The following is a 23,303-nucleotide window of genomic DNA, read 5'->3' as shown; positions in this document are numbered from 1 at the left end:
TTTTTTATTTTATTCTAGCATTCTGTCTCCTTGATTGATTAATTGATTGATTGATTGATTGGTTGGTTGGTTGATTGATTTGCTTTATTATTTATTAATTATGAATGATTATTTTATTTTATGAAATAATTATTTTATTTTTAGATTTGATTTTTTTTATATTGTTTAATTATTTGTTTTATTGTTAGTGGATTTTTTATTTGTATGATATATATTCTTCATTATTCATTCTATTTATTTATTCTAATTTATTTCAAATTTTATTCTAATTCTTATTTATTTGTTTTATTATTTCTTTATTATGATTAATTTTTGTTTTATTAAATTGTTTTATTTAAAAATATATATATATCATGAATAATTAGCATACTAATGCACCTAGCAACCACATAACAACACCTTGACAACCACCAGTATCATCTTAGCAGTGCTATTTAAGTATCATTGACATACAGTACAGTAACAGTACCATTATAGTTTTTATTATATATTTTGTTAATTTTAATTTTAGTTAACATTTTAGTTGTTTAAGTTGTTTTTTGTCATGTTTATTACTTTTTTAATATGTCTATATAGTTTTTATTCATTTTTATTTCAGTATTTTAGTATATTTAATTTTTTTGTTATTTTATACAAGTTAATTGGTTTTTAAGTGAACAATGTGATTCTCCAGACCTGAGAGTAATGCATGTTTACATGCTGGAGAGGCTGATCTTCTCTCCTCAGGGATGAAGAGTCTCATTTTCTGTCCTTTATTTAGTTTTTGTTCCTCATGTGGTCTAATAAGCTTTAATGACTCTTCTTTTCCACCCGCTGAAGTAACTTTAGCTCTCACATCTTCAGATTTGTTTACATGTGTGATCTGGCTGAAGTGTTTGTCACTGGATCCTGATTGGTCAGATAAGTAATTTGATTGGACGGTCCCACTGGAATGAACAGATAAGGAAGATTGTGATTTTTAGGGTGAATTAAAGTCTCAATTGACTGCTTTGGGACATTCATCTCTCATCCCCAGAGATTTGGATAGTGTCTTGCAGAATATCAGCTGTAAATGTTTCAGTTCATGTGCATCATTGACTGTCTGATATCTGTTTCCTGTCATTTAGGGTTCCTGCACTTCCTGTGAAGAATCTCACTGGTTCAGGACCGTTCCATCCTGCATTAGCATTAACTAAAACAACTTTATTGGCATGACAAAAATTACATTTCTTTTGTGTTAACTCTGTACAAAGGTTTATAGAAATGTTTTAATTATTTTAGTATGCAAGTAAACTAAGTTATAGTAAACTTTTATAATTAAGAATTAACACATTTTATTTTGTAATCAAAATATAAATATATAAAAATTTATAATTAAGAATTAACACATTTTATTTTGTAATTAAAGTTTAACTCTATAAAAAGTGTACAGATATAGTTTTCCTCGTTTTATTTTAACATGCAAGTAAACAGCTTAACTGTGTACAAAGATGTATATCAATTATTATATTTAATTTAACATGAAAGTAAACTAAGTACCAACGAATGATTTTAATAATAAGATGTAAATTAAGAATTTAGAATAAAGAATTAACAAATTTTAACTCTGTACAAAAGTTAGTTTAATTTTTTATTTTATATTTATATTTATTTATTTTATTGCAAGTAATCTATGTACCAGTGATATGATTTTTTACAAAAAGGCATTAGGATTAAGAATTTAAAATTTAAACTCTGTACAAAAGTGTATAGAATCTTTTTATTTATTGTTGTTTTTATTTACCATGCACGTAAAACGCATAACTGTCTTCAAAGGATGTATATCCAGTATTTTATTTAATTTTATTATTTTATTTTTTTAATTTATTTTATTTTATTTTATTTTAAATGCAAGTAATCTATGTACCAGTGAATGATTTTTACAAAAAGACATCAATTAAGAATTTAGGATTAAGAATTACCATAAATTTTATTTTGCAAGTAAACAGCTTGACTCTGTGCAAAGGTGTCTAGAAACTTGTTTTGCTTTATTTTAAGATGCATGTAAGCAGCGTAACTCTTACATAGGTGTATAGAAATTATTTTATTTTATTTTAATATGCTTGTAAACTCTGTATGAAGGAGTACAGAAATAGTTTTATTTAGTTTTACTTTAACGTGCAAGTAAACAGCATAACGGTGTACAAAGATACAGCAGTTATTTTATTTTAACATGTACATATAGCAAGTACCTTTTATCAGAGATGCTTTTATCCAAAGTGACTTGCATTGCATTCAAGGTATACAGTTTATTAGTTCATGCATTTCCTGGGTCTCGAACCCGTGACCTTGACAGCATGAGCATGTTTGTGTCTTTCTGTCAGGAATGACTGGTATCCTCATGTGTGCCGCCGGGCTCCCCGTGTGTTTGACTCGGGCCCCTAAACCGATCCTCCATCCGCCACCAGTCAGCAAGAGCGACCTGAAACCCGTGCCAGGAATCAACAGCATCCGGCGCAAGACTAAGAAAAAGCACCTCCGCAAAGGTGAGTGTCTGTTTGTGAGTGTGTTTGTCTAACGATTGATTCTCTGTTTGATTTCTTACCTATCCATACAAAACATACTTTGAATCAATCAACCAATCAAATTAAAAATGACAACTCAAAAAAAAAATTACAACACCTGAACCGTGTTATCATAGATCTGCTTAACGTTGTACTAATAGATTTGTTTTTGTGCCTCTGTTCCTCCACAAATCAAGTAGCAGGAATCAATGGTGTATTGAAAGTCCAGACAGCAGGTGTGTGTTCATGCGCTAAAGGTCACGAGAATAAAGACGCTCTGAAAAATAAACACTCACCATTCAGTGTTAAAAGGATTTACAAATAAAGCATTAATGGTAGTGATGTAGAAAATGAAGAGCTTTAAATTCTGGGATTTGTCTTATGTTGTTTCCCAGTCATATGGAGCTTCATAAACAAACCAGCTTCTGTCTGCAATCTTAAATTTCTTAGTAAAAGCCTGACCAGGGACATGTATCTGTATAACTTGCTCTCATTTTATTTTATTTTACTTACATCAAGGTAAACAGAGTAATTCTGCACAAAAGTGTATATAAATTTATATATATTTTTTTGTGTATTTTCTTTTTTATTTAATTGTATTTAATTTACATTCAAGTAAACAGCTTAACTTTAAACAAAGGTGTATAGAAATGGTTTTTTTTTTTTTTTTTTTGCATTTTATTTTATTTTTGAATATTTCAGTTTATTTTATTTACATTCAAGTAAACAGCTTAACTCTGTACAAAGGTGTATAGAAATGGTTTTATTTTATTTTTGTATATTTTATTTTATTTTTATTTTTTATATTTTATTTAATTGTATTTAAATTCAAGTAAACACTGTACAAAGGTGTATAGAAATTAGGGATGCACCAGTTAACCGGCCTTAAATCGGAACCGGACGGTTTTTGCTTAAAATACGCGATAGGCAATCGGCCGGTTTTTCGTCTTTTTTCGGCCGATTTTTCCGGAAGTGCGCCCGCGTGCACAGACTACATTGTAATCATTCGCTGTCATGTCATTTGTGTGGAAGTATTTCGGAATCTGTGCGCAGGACACGGGCAGCCGTTCAGCACTGGAAGTGCAGAGTTACATGTCTGAGGCACAGATAGCAGGAAGCGAACAGACGTTGGTGTAATGGCGCACAAATAAAAACCCCTTTCCAGTGCGCACTGAAGCTGCGCGAGCGTACTGTACCTGTCACGCCCTGCACAAGCGGAGACAGTGAAGGGATGTTCAGCTCAACTTCTCGCGTGTTGGACAAGAAACGAAACGGATTAAACTGTGACAAAACTGAAATGCTTTTTTTTTTTTTTGTAAAGTAGAACTTGCAAACAAGTTTGAAAAGCCATAAGTAAACGTCAGTTCTGTATAGGATGATTATTTTTTATTTAACCTTAAAATTACATCGAATTAATTTGATTAAAAAAATCACCTGCTGTAGCACACTGAAAAAAAGTGTTTCATTCATCCAATTAAAAAATGTTAGGGTAATGATTCACATCTATATTTTTTTACTTGAGACAAGAGTTATTTATTTTTCATTGGCTCAAGTAAAAAAATATAGATGTGAATCATTACCCTATTTATTTATTTTTTTGGCCGAATGAAACACTTTGCATCTTTGTTTTATTCGCACCAACATTATTTGATTTGAACATTTTGGAATAATTTATTTATATAACATACTTCATATAGCATACTTGGTAAAGACTTTTTTTTATTTAAAACCAAATTTAAAAACTAAAACAAATACTGAATGCTGATGTCTGATGTATGTTTGTATTGAATGTAGGCTACTTACTGTGCAGTCACTGCCGTTAATTTCAGATGGTTACGGTTATTGTTTTCAATAGCCAAAAGCCAGTTTGGCCTACTAAATACCAAATAAACATCTTGTTTATGTATACTTTCCTTCTTTCTTGTTTGTTGCTTAAAGAAAAAAAAATTGGAAATCGGTATCGGAATCGGAATCGGAATCGGCCAGTTTGCTTGTAAAAAATCGGTATCAGAATCGGCCATGAAAAATCATGATCGGTGCATCCCTAATAGAAATGGTTGTATTTTATTTATTTATTTTATTTTATTTACATTCGAGTAAACAGCTTAACTCTGTACAAAGGTGAATAGAAATAATTTTCCTTTATTTGTATTTTCTTTTATTAAATTAACATTCAATGGAATAGCTTAACTCTACAAATGTGTATAGAAAAGGTTTTATTTTTTATTGTATTATTTTATTTTGTTTTATTTTATTTACATTCAAGGAAACAGCTTAATTGTAAGAAAATGTATAGAAATTATTTTCCTTTATTTTTATTTTATTTCATTAACATTTAAGTAAACAGCTTAACTCTATACAAATGTGTATAGAAATGGTTTTATTTTATTTTTTAACATGCAAGTTAGCTAAGTATGAATGATTTAAACAACAAAAAAAAGCATACATTAAGTATGATTTAAGGAAGAGTTTAAATGTTAAAATTAAGTGCCACACGAATACATGACTAGAGATTACTGTCTGTGTGATTCGGATCTAAATCAGTGTTCGTTTTGTCTCTTTTTCCAGGTAAAAAACCAGAGGATGTGGTTCGGCGCTACACAGAGAAAATCAAAACGGCTCCCGATGAGGTGATTCCTGCACACATGTGATTGATGAGCGTCATGTGACCAGCCAAGCGTTGTGTTGTTTACTAGCAGAGCTAATGAGTGAGGCAGCAGATGTCTGTCAGTGTTACTCACTGTTGATATCCGTCAGGACTGCACCATCTGCATGGAGCCACTGGCCACCGCGTCTGGATATGAGGGAGTGCTGAGCTACAAAGGCATCAAGCCCGAGCTGGTCGGCAAACTGGGAAAGTGCGGCCACATGTACCATCTTCTGTGTCTGGTGGCCATGTACAGCAACGGCAATAAGGTCAGAACACAATAACACAAAGACTGTGATCATATCAGTCTGTTTTATTGTACGTAAGGGAGGATTTTAAACAAACGAACCAGATTCAAGATCAGTCATCACAATGAACAGAAACATTTTATTTGCTGCAAGAAGGCATTTAAATATCTTATGCAAAAAAGGATTTGTGCATTTGAACGAACTATGCACCCCATGAAGCATTGCAAATGACATAATAGAAGTACATGAAGTCTCAAAACTCATGTTATGGCCTGTTTCAAAAGTCTCTTAGGGGAAAAATAATGGGATTTTAAACACTCCTGTTGTGTTAAAAAACTGGGTAGTACTGTTGAGTTGCGGAATTGACCCACATCGGTTTCCAAAACAAAGCTCTACAGAGTTATTTTAGTTAACTAAAATTAAACTTTAATGATAAAGTCCCCATCTTTTACTCTCACAATGAGCTTATCATACTCATTTGCTACATTCGTAGGGCCCTATGATTTCCGCGATGCAGAAAACGTGGATGGAATCCATTCATAAAAAACAGAATTTACTGTATAATGCGGAATTTCATGTTTTGATTTGTCATCAGACTTTTTTACTCCCTAATATCGGTATCAGCATCGGCCACATATCGGTCAGGCTCTAATCTAAAGTATGTAATAGTGATGCAAAGTCAGGTTCAATTTGGCAAACTGGTTCTTTCAGACAGTTTGGCTCAGTGAACCAGTTCAGAAAACCGATTAATCGTTTCCTTAATTCATCAAACAGTGATGTCACCATGCATTTGTTTCCAAACAACTCCGTGTCATGTTATATCATTCACGTAAAGTTATTTGTGTGAATGGATTGCTAATTATTGCCTTTCATTCACTTAATTGATATCTGTGGTCATAGTTTCAGACCATATATAGTAGCCTATATCTTGAATAAGTTTAGTAAATGTTTCGCACCTACAGCACAAGTTGCAGACAGTGATGCACAAACGCAGATATGTTCTGCATGTCTAAAGTATATAGAAAGAATAATATAATCTGCATGCACATTAAATAGTACATTTCAGGTTTTTCCATGTTCTTATAAAAATGTAGGCCTATGCAAATGTAGGCTGTGCATCTTGCATCATCAACCCCAGAACTAAAGTTTCCTGATAACAGGCTCAAAAGAACTATTCGTTCAAGAATCAGACATAACTAGTGCATAATATCACCAGGATCTCTGTGCACAGGGAACAAGGCTAAAAAGTCCTGGGGGACTAAAAAGGGGGCTAAAAAAGTCCACTTTTTAGTTAAAGGGATTTTTACAAAGAAAACCTATAAATGAATTAAATGTTTGGAGCAGAGAGTGAAAATGATCAATAAAATAAATATTTAAATATTAGGGGGGAGTAGTGGCCTAGTGGTTAGTGAGTTTGACTCCTAACCCTAAGGTTGTGGGTTCAAGTCTCGGGCCGGCAATACCACGACTGAGGTGCCCTTGAGCAAGGCACTGAACCCCCAACTGCTCCCCGGGCTCCACAGCATAAATGATGCCCACTGCTCCGGGTGTGTGTTCACGGTGTGTGTGTGTTCATTGCTGTGTGTGTGCACTTTGGATGGGCTAAATGCAAGGCACGAATTCTGAGTATGGGTCACCATACTTGCCTGTATATCACGTCACTTTTTAATTCCAGTACCTATTAAACATTTGGATGGGTTAAATGCAGAACACGAATTCACCAAACAGGCATGATTCTGTAATGGAAATCACTGCATGGGCTCAGAAATCCTCATCAGTGAACACAGTTTTGCCATTTGCATGTTTGCTTAGGCTGTGAAATGTGTCTCTAACACTTATTTTCAGTGCTGCAACAATCTAGTAATTTAGATCCAAAAAACATTTTTTGTCAGAGTTTTTGATAAACAAACTGTGATTTTAACTTGGACGATTCAGAAGACAAGTCTTCAATTTCGAGTTAACTTTGAGCCTTAAATTTCATATTTTCATCTTTGACAAGCTACAATCAATGTTTTCTGTTTTTCCCTGATTCTTTAGTGTTTTTCAAAGGGTTGATTTTTGCCGAATTGCATGGAAACCAGTGGGCCTCAAAGTTGAATGTGGTCAAACTGTCCCAAACACATCTACATTAATTCATTTGGCAGATGCTTTTATCCAAAGCAACTTTCATTGCATTCATTGCATTGCGTAATTATTTTTTTAATTAGTTCTTGCTTTCACTGGGATTTGAACCCATGACTTTGGCATTGCAAGCACCATGCTGTAATGTTTGAGCTAAAGGGGGAAAAAACAACTAAATTATATATGAATCATGCATGACAAATATACCTGTGGATACAGTAGAGTTTAATAATAAGTGTCATTATTGCATTATTTGCTCATCTTTAATGAAATGTATCAAAGCATGAAACATGAACACAAACACTGGTGCGATTGTGCAGCACGTCTTTGATGGCTCTGAATGCTGCATCACGTGCTCTCCTCAGTGTTTTTTCTCGTTCTTGTTTTTGTGTATAATGTGTCTGATGTTGTTCTCAGGACGGCAGTCTGCAGTGTCCCACCTGTAAGGCCATCTACGGGGAGAAAACCGGCACGCAGCCTCCTGGGAAGATGGAGTACCACGTGATTCCTCATTCTCTACCTGGATACTCCGATACAAAGACTATCCGCATCGTCTATGACATTCCCGCTGGGATACAGGTATATTAAATCAAACAGATTATTCTAAATAAATATAAGTATAAAGTATTTTTTTTTTTTTTTTATTTTTTTTTTTTTTTTAGAAGTTATTAGAAATAACTTTCTGAATATATATGAAAATGACATTTTTGAAGCTTAAGATTCTTATTAGAAATATTTTTGGTGCTGATATTTATACAGTAGTAGTTTGTGAGATTGGTATTTTTTTACATTCTATTAAATAATGTAACTGTTCAAAGGTGTATAGTAATGGTTTTATTTAATTTATTTTTGTTTTATTTTGTTTATTTTATATATTGTTTTATTTTATTTTAAAATAAAAAACAGCTTAACTCTGTACAGAAATGTATAGAATTTTTTTTATTTTACTGTATTTTACAGATTTTTTTATTTGAAAAAAATAAGCAGCTTAACTCTGTACAGAGATGTATAGAAATTGTTTAATTTTATTGTATTTTTATATATTTTTATTTGATTTTTTTTTATCAATTAAACAGCTTAACTGTACAGATATGTATAGAAATGGTTTAATTTTATTGTATTTTTATATTTTTTTATTTCATTTTTTAAGTAAACAGCTTAACTCTATACAGAGATGTATAGGAATGGTTTTATTTTTTTCTAATATATATATTTTTATTTTATTTTTATTATTTAAACAGCTTAACTCTGTACAGATATGCATAGAAATTGTTTAATTTTATTGTATTTTACTATATTTTTTATTTTATTTTATTTTTAAGTAAACAGCTTAACTCTATACAGAGATGTATATAAATTGTTTTATTTTATTTTTGAAACTAAATAGCTTAGCTTTTATGAATAAAATATATCAATTAAAATCATAAAATATATTTAGACAAAATCAAAAAATAGCATTTATTTGAATGTATTTGGTTTTTATCAAATTGTGCATGTTTGCAAAGATGTTTGCACATGACAGGCTAAAAAGACGCTGTTATAAAGTAAAAAACAACACAATATTTACTGGATTTTTGTGGATTAAAATGTGCCCATACTAAAAGTGAAGCTGGATATCACAGTCATTGTTTGCGCACATCAGTGAGGGACACAAAAGAGCATCTGTAGGATGAGGCGTGTGAACTAAAGCGTTTGTTCTTCGCTTCAGGCGGCCCAGTTTTCACAGAGAAATGCTCTGCATCCATATTTAATATGTCAGGCTTGTGGCTTCTGGTCACTGTGTTTTCACTGTGTTTCACCGTACGTGAGACAGGAAATGTCTGCGTGGGGATTTCCTGCTCAATGGGGTCAGTGGCGCAGCTCATTCTGGGTCATTATCTCTCATGTACTGTACTTGCACACTAGTTTTGCATGATCAGCCACCCACTCACTTTCTGGGCTCCAACGTCATAAGATTAGCTTGATAAAAAAATATCCCATCACTAACATCCTCAACATGCCAAGAAGTGTAGTTCTATGTCAGTGTTATTTTAGTATCATTGAGATACTATTAAAGTTAAAAAATATATATTATTTTTGTATTTTGCATATTCTGCTTTAAGAAATTGTGATTTGTAGTAGTTGACATTCATTTATATTGATAATATTAAAATCTCAATATTATTATATACATTATATAAATATTAATATTTTATATATATTAATTAATGCATTTGTATTGGTATATTAATTGTTTTTATGAGATTAGAATATTAATTTTAGTCTATTTAATATAAAAGTATAGTTCAGTGTTGTTTTAGTATAATTGAGGTACTATTATTATTATTATTATTGTATTTTCTGTGTTAAGAAATTTAGTTTTACTTATGTAATTGTAATTTAGTAGTAGTTAATATTTATTTGTATTGATGATATTAAAATCTAAATTATTATATACATTTTATTTGTTTATTTTTTTGTGAGATTAGAATATTAATTTTAGTCAATTTAAGAGATACCTTTCAGTATTTAATATAAAAAATATAGTTAAGTGATAATTTTGTATCACTGAGATATTTTTAAAGTTAAAAAAAATTCTTAGTTTTTATTTTTAGATTTTCTGTTTCAAGAAATTTAGTTTTAGTTATATAATTGTAATTTAGTAGTAGTTAATATTTATTTATATTGATAATATTAAAATGTCAATATTATTATATACATATTAACATTTTAAATATATTCATTTATATTTACAATACATTTTTATTTGTATATTAATAGTTTTTATAAGATTAGAATATTAATTTTAGTCAACTTTAGAGATACCTTTTTAATATTTAATATAAAAGTATAGTTCAGTGTTATTTTAGTTTTGTTGAGGTACTATTATTATTATTGTTGTTGTTGTTTTTGTTGTTGTTGTATTTTCTGTTTTAAGAAATGTAGTTTTAGTTATGTAATTGTAATTTAGTAGTAGTTAATATTTATTTATATTGATAATATTAAAATCTCAATATTATTATATACATTATATATTTTAATTATATTTTAAATTTCATATACAATTATTATATACATTTTTATATGCATATATTTGGTAAGATTAGAAAAGTCTGTTTTAGAGATACCTTTCTGTATTTACTGATGTAGAAATATAGCTCAGTCAGTATTATTTTAGCATAACTGAGATACTATTATAGTATATGTATTTTTTTTATATGTTACAAATTTTGTTGTGTTTATGTAATTTATTTTTATTTATTTATTTACATTTTTATTAATTTATATTTCAGTTTTAATTTGTTATTTCAGTGCATCAAGGTCAACTAAATGAAAATGTGAAGGTTTTTTTTAATATGTTATTTTATTTCAGTTAGTGTTTACTTTATTTCAAGTAACAAAAATAATTTTTATTGTTTAATATTAACAGATTCTTGCACCCAAGCTGTTACAATTACATGATGACCTACTGATAGCAATAATGATACACTGCTAATAAATAATGTGAGGTTGTGAATGTTCAAACATGTAACAGTCTATCAAACTAATTCAAAAGAGCAAGAAAATCCTTTTTTCCGTGATATCTGCTCATTAATATTCCCAGCGCCGGCTGTGATTCCTGTGAGTGAGTGTGTGTGTGTTTTATGAGATGAGAGGGAATGAGTCTAACACTTCAATCTCTGCAGTAATGCTGTTCTGCTCGTCTGTCTTTGATCTGCGTTTGTGAAGCTGTGGTGTGATCAGAGCGAGTCGTGGCAGCGGCTCTGAGTAACAGTCAAGTCAAGTCAAGTCTGCTTTATTGTCAATTCTTCCACATGTACAGTACATACATACAGAGAATCGAAATTGCGTTACTCTCAGACCCCCGGTGCATTACAGATAACACGAACAGTAGAGCCTAAAAATCTAGATCAAATATAAAATATAAGATAAAACTATACAATAAGGGAAGTAAAAAAGACATAATAGAAAAAAAATAAAATAAAAATAAGGTTAAATAAAAGCAGCGCAAGGCACATGGCAGATAGAGTGCCAAACCATGAACAAACAGTGCAGATAAAAATATTTTTAGTGCATAAAAAAAAAAAAAATGAGCTTATTCAGTCTGATTAAAAAGTGACAAAGTGACAAAGGGCTCAAGAGCAGTTATATTATTAAACTGACTGATGAGGTGGTAGAATGATGTCAGTTCCATGGTGAATGAGTGAATGAGGGTAGTGAGCAGACCACTGCTGCACAAAGTGACTGGTGCATGTCTCGTATGTTAGAGGGAGGGGGGGGGTGGAAGGACCTGGGGATGTGGGACCTGGGGGGGGGGGTTGTGGTTCATAGTTCAGTGGTGCCTGAGGCAGAAGAGGGGACGGGGGGGCAAGTTCGGGAGCGGATTCAGCTTCCTGACAGGCTGATGGATGAAGCTGTCCTTCAGTCTGCTGGTCCTGGCCTGGAGACTCCGCAGTCTCCTCCCTGATGGCAGCAGACTGAAGAAGCTGTGTGACGGGTGAGTGGGATCACCTGCAATGCAGAGGGCTTTGCGAGTGAGACGGGTTTCCATAAATGTCTGGAGGGAGGGGAGAGAGACACCAATGATCTTCTCAGCTGCTCTCACTATGCGTTTGCAGAGTCTTCCGGCAGGACGCGTTGCAGGCGCCATACCACACAGTGATGCAGCTGGTCAGAATGCTCTCGATGGTGCCTCTGTAGAAGGTGTACATCATGGGCTCTCCAGCTGACGATCGTGACACTTATAATAACATAAATTAAAAAAAAAGTGTTTCTTGGCCAGTGCTGCAGTGTGTCGGTCCAGGAGAGGTCCTCTGTGATGTGCACACACACCCAGGAACTTGGTGCTGCTCACTCTCTCCACAGTCGCACGGTGATGGTCAGAGGAACATGCTGAGTGTGCGCTCTCCTGAAGTCAACAACATATCCTTCGTCTTCTCCACGTTCAGAGAGAGATTGTTGTCACTGCACCACCCGGCCAGGCGGCTCACCTCGCTCCTGTAGTTTGTCTCATCAGCAGGCTGTCGTTAGTGTTTCCCCTCCGCTGTGTGCTAATTGAGCGAGCGGCGTGTGAAGTGTGTGACCGCATGTGTTTACTGTGTGTTTTGTCCAGACCACAGAGCATCCCAATCCTGGGAAAAAGTACAGCGCGCGGGGATTTCCTCGACACTGCTACTTACCGGACAACGAGAAAGGCCGGAAGGTGAGAATCAAGATCTGACGTGAATCACTATATCATGTATTTTTTATTTTTTTATTTAAAATGTATTTTTATAAAAAAATAAATGAAATAATTCTTTATTATTTTTATATGTTAAGGTGTCCATCCATTCTTTAAAGAGTACAAGAAAATATAAAACTTTAATTAATTATTTAATTATTTTAATTCCAACATCATAGTGAGCTGCTAACCTTAACAGCATTGTGAGGTGTATGTGTACTTTCAGCACAAAAATCTAAATGTTGGATAGGTTACATTAAATATTAACTATACCATTGTTATTATAGTAAACTTAAACTATATATATATAAAATATATAAAATGTGTTATTCAGAATAAAAAAAAAAGTTAACTGAAATCAGAAAAACTTAAACTTATTTTATTTTAGCTATTATGTTGCCATTTCTAATTTTTATTAAGTTTAACGTGATGCCCTAAAATAACTAAAACTAAAAATGAACAAAATAAATAAATAAATAAATAGACTTGTTTAAAAAAAAATTGACTTACAAAAATGACAAAACACAAAAAAGACAAACTTTAACTAAAAAAGTAAAAAAAAAAAAAAAAATCAAATATGAAATATTATATAAAAATATAAAATAAAAAAATTAAATTGTATATAATAAAATATAAAATAAAACATATAAATATAAAAATACTATTACAGTGTGATACTAAAATTAAACTAAACTATATTTATATTTCATTCAATACTGAAAGTGCTAAAAAATGGCTTACATTTCTATACTAATCTTGTATGCAAATATATATAAATAAACATTTATATAATTGTGTATGTGTGTGTGTTTATGTGTGTGTATATATATATATGTATAAATAAAAAAAATTATATATATATATATATATATATATATATATATATATATATGTATATATGTAATGAAATTTATATATTAATATTATATATTTATCTCTCTTTCTCACTTTATATATATATATATATATATATATATATATATATATATATATATATATATATATATACATATATATTAATCATGTATATTATATATGTTTATTCATCACAATCATAATCATGTATTTTATAATATGAATCAATATTTGTGTGCACTGTGAATGCAGGTTCACATTGTTTTATTGCTCATTTCAGGTGCTGAAGTTGTTAATCATGGCGTGGGATCGTCATTTGATCTTCACCATCGGGACGTCCAGCACCACGGGAGAGATGGACACGGTCGTGTGGAACGAGATTCACCACAAGACAGAGTTCGGCTCCAACCTCACGGGCCACGGCTACCCCGACCCCAACTATCTGGACAACGTGGTGAGAGAACTGGCCGCCCAGGGCGTCGGAGAGGACAACCTGAAGGACTGAGGGTCGGTCCGCTGCTGGACACACACACACACACACACACACACACACACACACACACACTCCTCATTCAGAGGAGTTCCTGACCGCTGGAGAGACCTTTGACCTCTCTGGGAACGACGGTCCTCGCTGACCCCGAGTCAGTGCGGGACTGTGTGAGAGACGAGTAGATGATGGAGTGATGAAATTAGTCGAAATTACTCTAATATATTCCTCATTCACTGTCACAGCTTGCTTTCTCTCTCTCTATCTCTCGCGTGCTCTTTTTAAAGGCTGCCCAGAATGCATCTGGGCTCAGAGCGGTGCATGTGGTAGTTGTATATACACGCACATTAGTGGCTGACCGATAAGGGTTTATCAGTGGCGATGCCTCTACAGATGGCAGATATAATATGTTATATCTAGGGCTGTCAAGTGATTCGAATTAATTACTTGATGTGCAGATTAAACATCAATTGTGGCTGAGAAATTTATGATGAACGATTGATTCAATGAACGATTTATTCAAATGGCAGATTCATTCAGTAACAAAGACAGTGACTGTCTTTATTAATAAGTTACTGAATCATTGACTCACTTGATTTGTTCAAATTGCTGATTCCTTCAGAAAAAAAAAAACCTAGGTACTCTCTTTATGATTGACTCACTTGATTCATTCAGACGGCTGATTCATTCCGTTACAAAGCAAGTTGACTGTCTTTATGAATGAGTTACTGAATCACTGACTCACTTGATTCATTCAAAAACGTGGATTGATTCAGAAAACAAAACACCCCTGTGTTGCTCGCTATGCTTAATGCAAAAGAGTCTTTATAAAATTAAATAAACCTATTTTACACAATATTCACTGGAAATTGTTGAAGTTTGTAAGCTCTGTTAATCTGACAATTAGTAGCAAGCTGATGCTGATGATCTTAAAATCACCAAATATCAGATGATTCATCCCGTTTCTTGATATTTATCGGTCTACCACTGCGCCCAATACAACTTGGAGAAGTTTTTCAAATCTGCTTCATTTTAAGACAGTTTTCCTGATGCTTTCTGCCTTGTTTTTCTGGCCTCCGTATGTATAACCGATTAAAGGAGGAAGCCTGCAGTTGTTGGCGTTTGTAGGGAAATCAGTGTAAATGGGTCTGTAAGCAGATTTTCGGGAATGTTTTTGATGTTTGTGCAACCGCTGCATAAAATACCTGCACTTCAAAACATTCAGCGTTCCGGCTCGTGTGCTACTTTTGAACTTCAGAGCAATTAGCGGAGCTCAGAGCAAACGCTGAGATTTGAGGATCCTTCTGTGTGCGTTTTAACTTTTAGAATGAATAAGATGAATAGGATGTCTTCTTGAAATATGCAATGATTCATATCCTGTCTTGCTTTGTTTCTCTTTAACGTCATTAATCTGAGAGAGTGGCTTTCTGGTTGCAGATGGGTTTATCTGTGTTGTGTTTGGAATGGAATACTAGCATACTACTTTACTAGGATACTGCACAGTATACAGTGTGTACTATTTTAAAAATGCAGGCGTTACTCCATGATAAGTGTTTTAAATAGCTGTCCTTTTGAATTGCATGCAAGTGGCGTCCAGTTATGATGTTGAATAAATACGATGGTTGCCAATTTTTAATTGCATTTTATGCTCTAATGTGTGAATTTAAGGCAGTCAAATGATCAAATAATGAGTCAAAATAGTAAAAATTGTGGCTGATATTCATTTGTCACACTGGAAATAAAGTTGAGGATATGGCAGTGATTCTCAACCAGAGCCTCAAAATTACTTAAAAGATTTAATATATAATAATAATAATAAATTTCTCATGTAATGAAATAACTAAAACATAAATTGAAATAAAAATTAATAAAACTACATAGATTATTGGTCCAAAAACACTAAACACACAGTTTTTAAAACTAAAATGAAAAATACACACACACACACACACACACACAAAAAAATGTAATTACAATTTTTGATAAAACATTTAAATAAACAAGTATTATATCAATTAAACTAAATTAACACCAGTGTTTGCACAGTCTTTGAAAAGCTGGACACCTTAAACCTGTTTATGCACTTTCATGAGGAATATACATTTTACTAGCAATGCCAAGCTCCAGAATATTTTATCGGGTAGAAATTGTGAGTAAAAATTATTTAAATATTAAAAAAAAAAATTATCCTTAATTCTTACTCCGTAAATCAGGAAAGACTGGAAAATTAATCTGTTAAAAAGAGCTGGAAGCTTGAAGAACATTTATCTCCTAAAACTTCTACAATCCTGGAATTAATTACTTTTTTTTTTTTTTTTTTTTTTTACAGAAATGAGGAGTTTAAACAGATTAAAATGCATCTTGAAAATCAAAACTAGGGCTTTACGGTCTTGAAATATTGTTGTGGACAGTGAGGGGTCAAAAAGGTTGAGAAACACTGGCATTTGCGTATTTCATACAGTGTGCACCAGGTGTGCATGTAAACATACTAGATACTGTAGAAATAGTAGTATGTTAAGATTCTATTCTGAACTCAGCCCTCGTGTTTGGTGACGGAGAGTTTCTGAGCAGATAAATCACGACTCAAACTCCCCTCAAGGTTAAAGTTTCCAGAGTGCTTTGAGATTATTGCTATCTCTGCTGATCTCGTTCAGAGTCAGAGACGTTTCCCAGAGGCGAGTGACTCCACCTCGCATCCCTCGGGGTCTGTGAACTGTGATTTATTTCTGCGGTGACTCTTAAAGTGTTCGCGTGTCATTTGGATGCCAAAGATCGTGACGTCATCGTACAGTCTCTGAAGAGCTCTTCACACTGACAGCGTTTTACAGCAACAAACCAAGCTTTTCATTTTTATAACCATTGTTTTTCCGTGTTTATGAATCATTTTCTGCATGTAAATCACAGTTTTAATGTGCAAATGTTTTTGAGATAAGTCTCTCCTGCTCACCGAGGCTGCATTTATTTGCTCAAAAATTTCAGTAAAAACAGTAAAATTGTGAAATATTACAATTAAATTAAATAACTATTTTTTTATGTGAATATATACTAAAATGTCATTTATTCCTGTGATCAAAGCTGAATTTTCAGCATCATTACTCCAGTCTTCAGTGTCACATGATCTTCAGTAATCAAGATTTTTATTTGATTAAAAATACAGTAAAAACTGCAATATTGTGAAATATTATTATAATTTAAAACCGCTGTTTTCTATGTGAATATCTGTTAAAATGTAACTTATTTCTGTGATCAAATCTGAATTTTCAGCATCATTACTCCAGTCTTCAGTGTCACATGATCTTTAGAAATCAAGATATTTATTTGATTAAAAATACAGTAAAAACTGCAATATTGTGAAATATTATTAGAATTTAAAATAGCTGTTTTCTATTTGAATCTCTGTTAAAATGTAATTTATTTCTGTGATCAAAGCTGTGATTTTCAGCATCATTACTCCAGTCTTCAGTGTCACATGATCTTCAGAAATCATTCTAATATGCTGTTTTGCTGCTCAAGAAACATTTCTGATTATTATCAATGTTGGCCATCATTTTTCAGGCTTCATTGATGACTATAAATTACAAAAGAACAGCATTTATTTGAAACAGAAATCTTTTGTAACCTTATAAATGTCACTTTTGATCAATTGAATGTGTACTTAATAAATAAAAATATTAATTTCTTCCAAAAAAACCTGAACAGTAGTGTATTTCATAACATTTTACCGTTGTCAGTGTAAACAGCTCTTTGAAGTCTCACAGATGATGTTTTTAACGCTGTGGATGATTGAACAGCCCACAGATCTGCAGTCTTCCTCCATCCAGAAACACAGAAACTCTCTGATTGTGTCTTGAAATGTCTGTAAGCATCTTTAGTCATCCTTGTGTCTTGTAATGCTTTGAAGAACTGTATGAACGAGTACAGTATATAGAAGTCAGCATATATATATATATACACACACATACATTTAAGAGTGTGATATATCTTTGAAGTGTTTAAATTATTTTTATACTTACACATGACGTACATGCAGACACACACACATAGACGTGTACATATTTGATACATGCTTTTCTTGTCAAATCTGACAGTTTGTCAGTATAACGTCAGGGACTGTTACCGTGTTCTGAGCATCTTATAATAGTCGTGCCGTGCACCTTTATATATCTGCAGGGAATATTTCAATCGTCATTCATATCCATATGCACTGTCTGATATCACTGAAGATCTCCACATTCTTACAAATGCTTTTGCATTGTTTGAGCCTGTACAAACCTACATTTTGTGTTCAGTTAAGTGTAACTTTGAGATTGAAAGTGCTATTTCAGCATCATTAACATTTTTATTAATATTTTGAATTGTTTTTATTTTTATCTTATCTGTTTTCATTTTAATTTCAATTAAAGTTTTAGTCATTTTGCGTGTTTTTGCCATTCTTCTGTGTTTTTGTCATGTTTATATAGTTTAATTAGTTGGACAAGTTAATTTTAATTTCAAATTTAACACCATCATTTAAGCGTTTAGCAGTTCACTTCAATCATTTTATAGCGTAAGAAATATATATATATATTTTGCCAGTTTTATTACTTTTTTTTATTATTTTGATTTTTTTTTATTTTGATTTTTTTTTTATATAGTTTTAGTTAAAGAAAATAACCCTAAAAATGTGTTCGGTTAATAAACCATCAATGCAATTCTGAAGCTATTTGTATCAAAAAGAAATCTTGATCATAATAAATGGGTTGTTGGAGATTATATACATTTTATACATGTATACATTTTTAACCATTTTGACCAAATTTAACAGCATTTATAATCACATCTAAGCTTTTTTACAGTTCACTTCAGTCATTTTGTAGTGTGAGAAATGAATGATCCATCCATGTAGTCTCTCAGTTATAAAGAAAGACATACATAGTAATTATACAAGAATTTGTGTTGTTTAAAATAGTTTTGAAGTGTTGAAGTGTCACAATTTGACGTGTCAACAACCCAAATACTACCTGACTAAAGAAACTTTTGTGAAGGTAAATTGAATATCATGTTTGAGATGTGAATTTGAACTGGGTTTGTACAGGCACTGTAGCTTTAATTCACTGTTGTTCATCTTTCTCATATTCTATGTGTAGTTTCTGCTAGATATGTTAAGGAGAAAAAGGATAAAATGGATCTGAGATTAAAAAAATATCCTGCGAGAGATTTTACGAGAGTGAATTTTATGAGAGACTTGGACCGATTATGCAATTCTGTAAGAGACACGTTTAATATTGTTTTCATCCAAGCAGATGTTGTGTTTTTACCCAGCATGCTTTGTGCGCTCTTTTCAAAGGTGACTAATTAGACCCCCCTCATTAGACCTAATTAGATCATTTATCACCTGTCCATATGGTACATCCCAAAATAACTCATCATTTTTAGCTGTTTGACAATATGCACAATATTTCCGCCGATGAGCGCCGTCCTCTCAGCTGCATGTTATTTAGGAGCCTTAAGGACATTAGAGTGGTTTTCGGGTATTGATTTGAAATAGATGTATGGCAAGCCCTTTTAACATTTAATCCTTAAAATGTACTAGTATTTATTATCATTCTACTAGTACTTTTTTTTTTTTAGATACTAGCATCTACTCCATTAGGTACTAGTACTTGTTCATTAGCTACTAGAACTTATTCTTTAGGTACTACTATCTTTTTAAAAGATACCAGTATTTATTCAGTAAATACTAGTAGCAATATGGCAAGCCATTTTGACATTTAATCTATAAAACATACTAGCATCTGTTTTAGTATATATAGTTTCTATTCCATAAGGTACTGGTACTTCTTAGGTTAGTAGTGCCTATTAAATATATACTAGTACTTATTTCTTCAGTGACTAGTAACTGTTCTATTAGTAACACATTTCAAATTATTGCCATCGACTTTTATGGGGAGCTGTTATTCTGATATCAACTGTTCTGACTAGAATGCATTCCAATAGTTACAGTACATATTTCTATATACTAGTAGTTATTTATTAGGTATTAGTACTTATTTATTAGACACTACTTTTTTGTAATTATTACTAGTAACAATTGTTATATTATTAGTCAATTGCTTTTTTACTCACCTTATGTCATAACTAGTCAGAATGGTCACTGAAGAGTTTAATTAAAAGTCCTACTAGCAACATAAAAATATGAACATAATAAATGTGTAGTATCTGTTGAATTAGTACAAGTAACTATACAATTAATACTAGTATGTAATGAATAAATACTAGTATCTATTTAACAGGTACAAGTAATGAATCTAAGGAATAAATACTAGTATGTAATAAATACTGCTATCTAATAAGTACAAGTATCTAATGAATAAGTGATAGTATCTAATAAGTAAATACTAGTGTCTATATAATACTTACTAGTATTTAGTGAAAAAGCACTAGTATCTATTTCATAGGTACTCGTATCTAATAAATACTAGTGTCTATTTAATAAGTGCTAGTGTCTGTTTAATAAGTACCAGTATCTATTTAATAAGTAGGCTACTTGTGTCTAATGATAAGTATTAGTATGTAATGAATGAGTACTAGGGTCTGGTAAATAACTACTACAGTAGTATCTAATGTATAAGCATTAGTAGCTATTCAATAAGAACAAGTATCTGTTTAATAGGTACTGGAATTAAAAAGTGACGTGATATACAGGCAAGTATGGTGACCCATACTCATAATTCGTGCCTTGCATTTAACCCATCCAAAGTGCACACACACAGCAGTGAACACACACACACCGTGAACACACACCCGGAGCAGTGGGCAGCCATTTATGCTGCAGCGCCCGGGGAGCAGTTGGGGGTTCGGTGCCTTGCTCAAGGGCACCTCAGTCATGGTATTGCCGGCCCGAGACTATAAATACTAGTGTCTATTTAATAAGTACTAGTATATATTTATTGACTACTAGTATCTAAAGAATAAGTACTAGTATCTAAGGAATACATACTAGTATGTAATAAATACTACTGTCTAATAGGTACAAGTATCTAATGAATAAGTGCTAGTATCTAATAAGTACATACTAGTGTCTATTTAATATTTACTAGTATAGTGAAAAAGTACTAGTATCTATTTCATAGGTACTCGTATCTAATAAATACTAGTGTCTATTTAATAAGTATTAGTATCTAGTGAACAAGTATTAGCATGTAATGAATGAATACTAGGGTTTGTTAAATAACTGCTACAGTAGTATCTAATGTATAAGTATTAGTATCTATTCAATAAGAACTAGTGTCTATTTAATAGGTACTGGAATTAAAAATAAATACTAGTGTCTATTTAATAAGTACTAGTATATATTTATTGACTACTAGTATCTAATGAATAAGTACTAGTATCTAAGGAATAAATACTAGTATGTAAGAAATACTACTGTCTAATAGGTACAAGTATCTAATGAATAAGTGCTAGTATCTAATAAATACATACTAGTGTCTATTTAATAGTTACTAGTATAGTGAAAAAGTACTAGTATCTACAGTATTTCATAGGTACTCGTATCTAATAAATACTAGTGTCTATTTAATAGGTACTGGAATTAAAAATAAATACTAGTGTCTATTTAATAAGTACTACTATATATTTATTGACTACTAGTATCTAATAAATACGTATTAGTATCTAGTGAACAAGTATTAGCATGTAATGAATGAGTACTAGTGTCTATTTAATAAGTACTTGTATCTAATGAATAAGCACTAGTATTTAAAAAAAGGTACTAGTACCTAAAGAATAAGCACTAGTATCTAATGAATAAGTATTAATACCTAGTGGAATAGATGCTAGTAACTAAAAATACTTTAAGTACTAGTAGCATGAAAATAGATACTAGTATGTTTTAAGGATTAAATGTTAAAATGCCTTGCCATAATAGATGCTTATCTGTGTTTGGTGTGTATTTATCGCGGCTTTTGGCTTCGGTTGCGAAACGCAGCAGAAAGTGAGAGTCTCATGTGGAGATGGTGGATCAGTCAGGTGATTTCAGACCATATGGCATCTAAAAAGAGCTGCTGAGGAACTGATCCGAGCCAAACCCGTCATCCCAGATTCATTAGCGTTTTATAATGAAATGCATTTGATGGAACTGAAATAGTAGGATCGAGAAGAGCTGTTTCCCAGAAGGAAATACGCTTTCTGAGGAGAATAATTTTGTAGCTGGCACACATTTAAGTGTGTCACAACCTCAAATCTGCTCTTCTCAGAGATCTTTCTGAATATATTTATGTAGAGGATATTGGTAAATGTTGAAGTGGTTGATGTTAATGTGTGTTTCTGGGGTTGTGGTCCCCCCATGTGGCCTCTCATATGAACCATTGAAGTCAAATAAAAGCGCATGGATTTGTTCCTCATATCATAGACTATTACAGGCAATAGAATTAACATGTACATTAAGAGAATTTATTTCAAATTTCAGACAAATTGTTGTTTGATGAAACAATACAAGGGCTTTTATGATACGTGTCTTAATGAATCAGTTATGATCTTGTTGCATGTCTGTGTTTCCTGTGAAATAAACCCTCTCCTTCAGCAAAGGGAGATTGATTTGACTTTTGTCTTTTTGTTCGTATTTCTTCTCTTCTCTTTTGTCTGGGATGTATTGCTATTGGCAGCATTATTAATGTCCCGTGATTGTGTGAAGCTCTCAGCGGCTGATGCAGCAGATTGAGTTCATTGGACTTTTACTTAATTAAGTGCCTCTTTATTTCTCCTGTTTCGTCAGCAGTTATTTGTTCCAAAGCTTAAAATAGAGCTGAGCCAATGAGTGAATATTGTCCTGTAGGAAGTGATTATTATCATTATGATGAAAACAAATATTCTAGCTCATGGAATAAGAGCTGAGGACATGAGTATGAACTGATAAAATAAATGCAACGTGAATGTAATGCAAGTTTCTTTGGATGAAAACATCTGCCAGGTCAATATGATTTCTTTTCTTTTTTTTTTTTTTTTTCCTTTTTTTCCTTTTTTTAAGACATCATAAAAGTAATACATTTATTAAGGACACATTATTTAAATAAAAAAGTGACAGTAAATACATTTGTAATGTTGCATAAGATTTCTATTTCAAATAAATGCTGTTCTTTTGAACTATTTACCTGTGAGTATGAATATGAAACCCAGAAATGTTTCTTGAGCAGCAAATCAGCATATTAGAATGATTTCTGAAGATCATGTGACACTGAAGACT

General features: G+C 32.1%; 1 protein-coding gene across 1 annotated transcript in view; it reads left to right on the top strand.

Annotated features, from left to right (window-relative positions):
- The window catches only part of LOC109094891 (E3 ubiquitin-protein ligase DTX1-like), a 44,583-nt gene extending 28,147 nt beyond the window's left edge, over positions 1–16,436 (top strand). The window contains exons 5-11 of the mRNA XM_042763006.1: positions 1,107–1,165; positions 2,340–2,504; positions 5,091–5,152; positions 5,280–5,438; positions 7,956–8,117; positions 12,631–12,720; positions 13,874–16,436. Coding sequence (XP_042618940.1) covers positions 1,107–1,165; positions 2,340–2,504; positions 5,091–5,152; positions 5,280–5,438; positions 7,956–8,117; positions 12,631–12,720; positions 13,874–14,098 — 922 coding nt within the window. The 3' untranslated portion in view covers positions 14,099–16,436. The remainder of the gene's footprint in view (positions 1–1,106; positions 1,166–2,339; positions 2,505–5,090; positions 5,153–5,279; positions 5,439–7,955; positions 8,118–12,630; positions 12,721–13,873) is intronic.
- The last annotated feature ends 6,867 nt before the right edge of the window (positions 16,437–23,303 follow it).

Source organism: Cyprinus carpio, chromosome A8 (genome assembly GCF_018340385.1).
Source record: "Cyprinus carpio isolate SPL01 chromosome A8, ASM1834038v1, whole genome shotgun sequence".
Taxonomy (NCBI): Eukaryota; Metazoa; Chordata; class Actinopteri; order Cypriniformes; family Cyprinidae; genus Cyprinus; species Cyprinus carpio.
The sequence above is the reverse complement of the archived record's forward strand: the minus strand, read 5'-3'. Positions and strand labels throughout refer to the sequence as shown.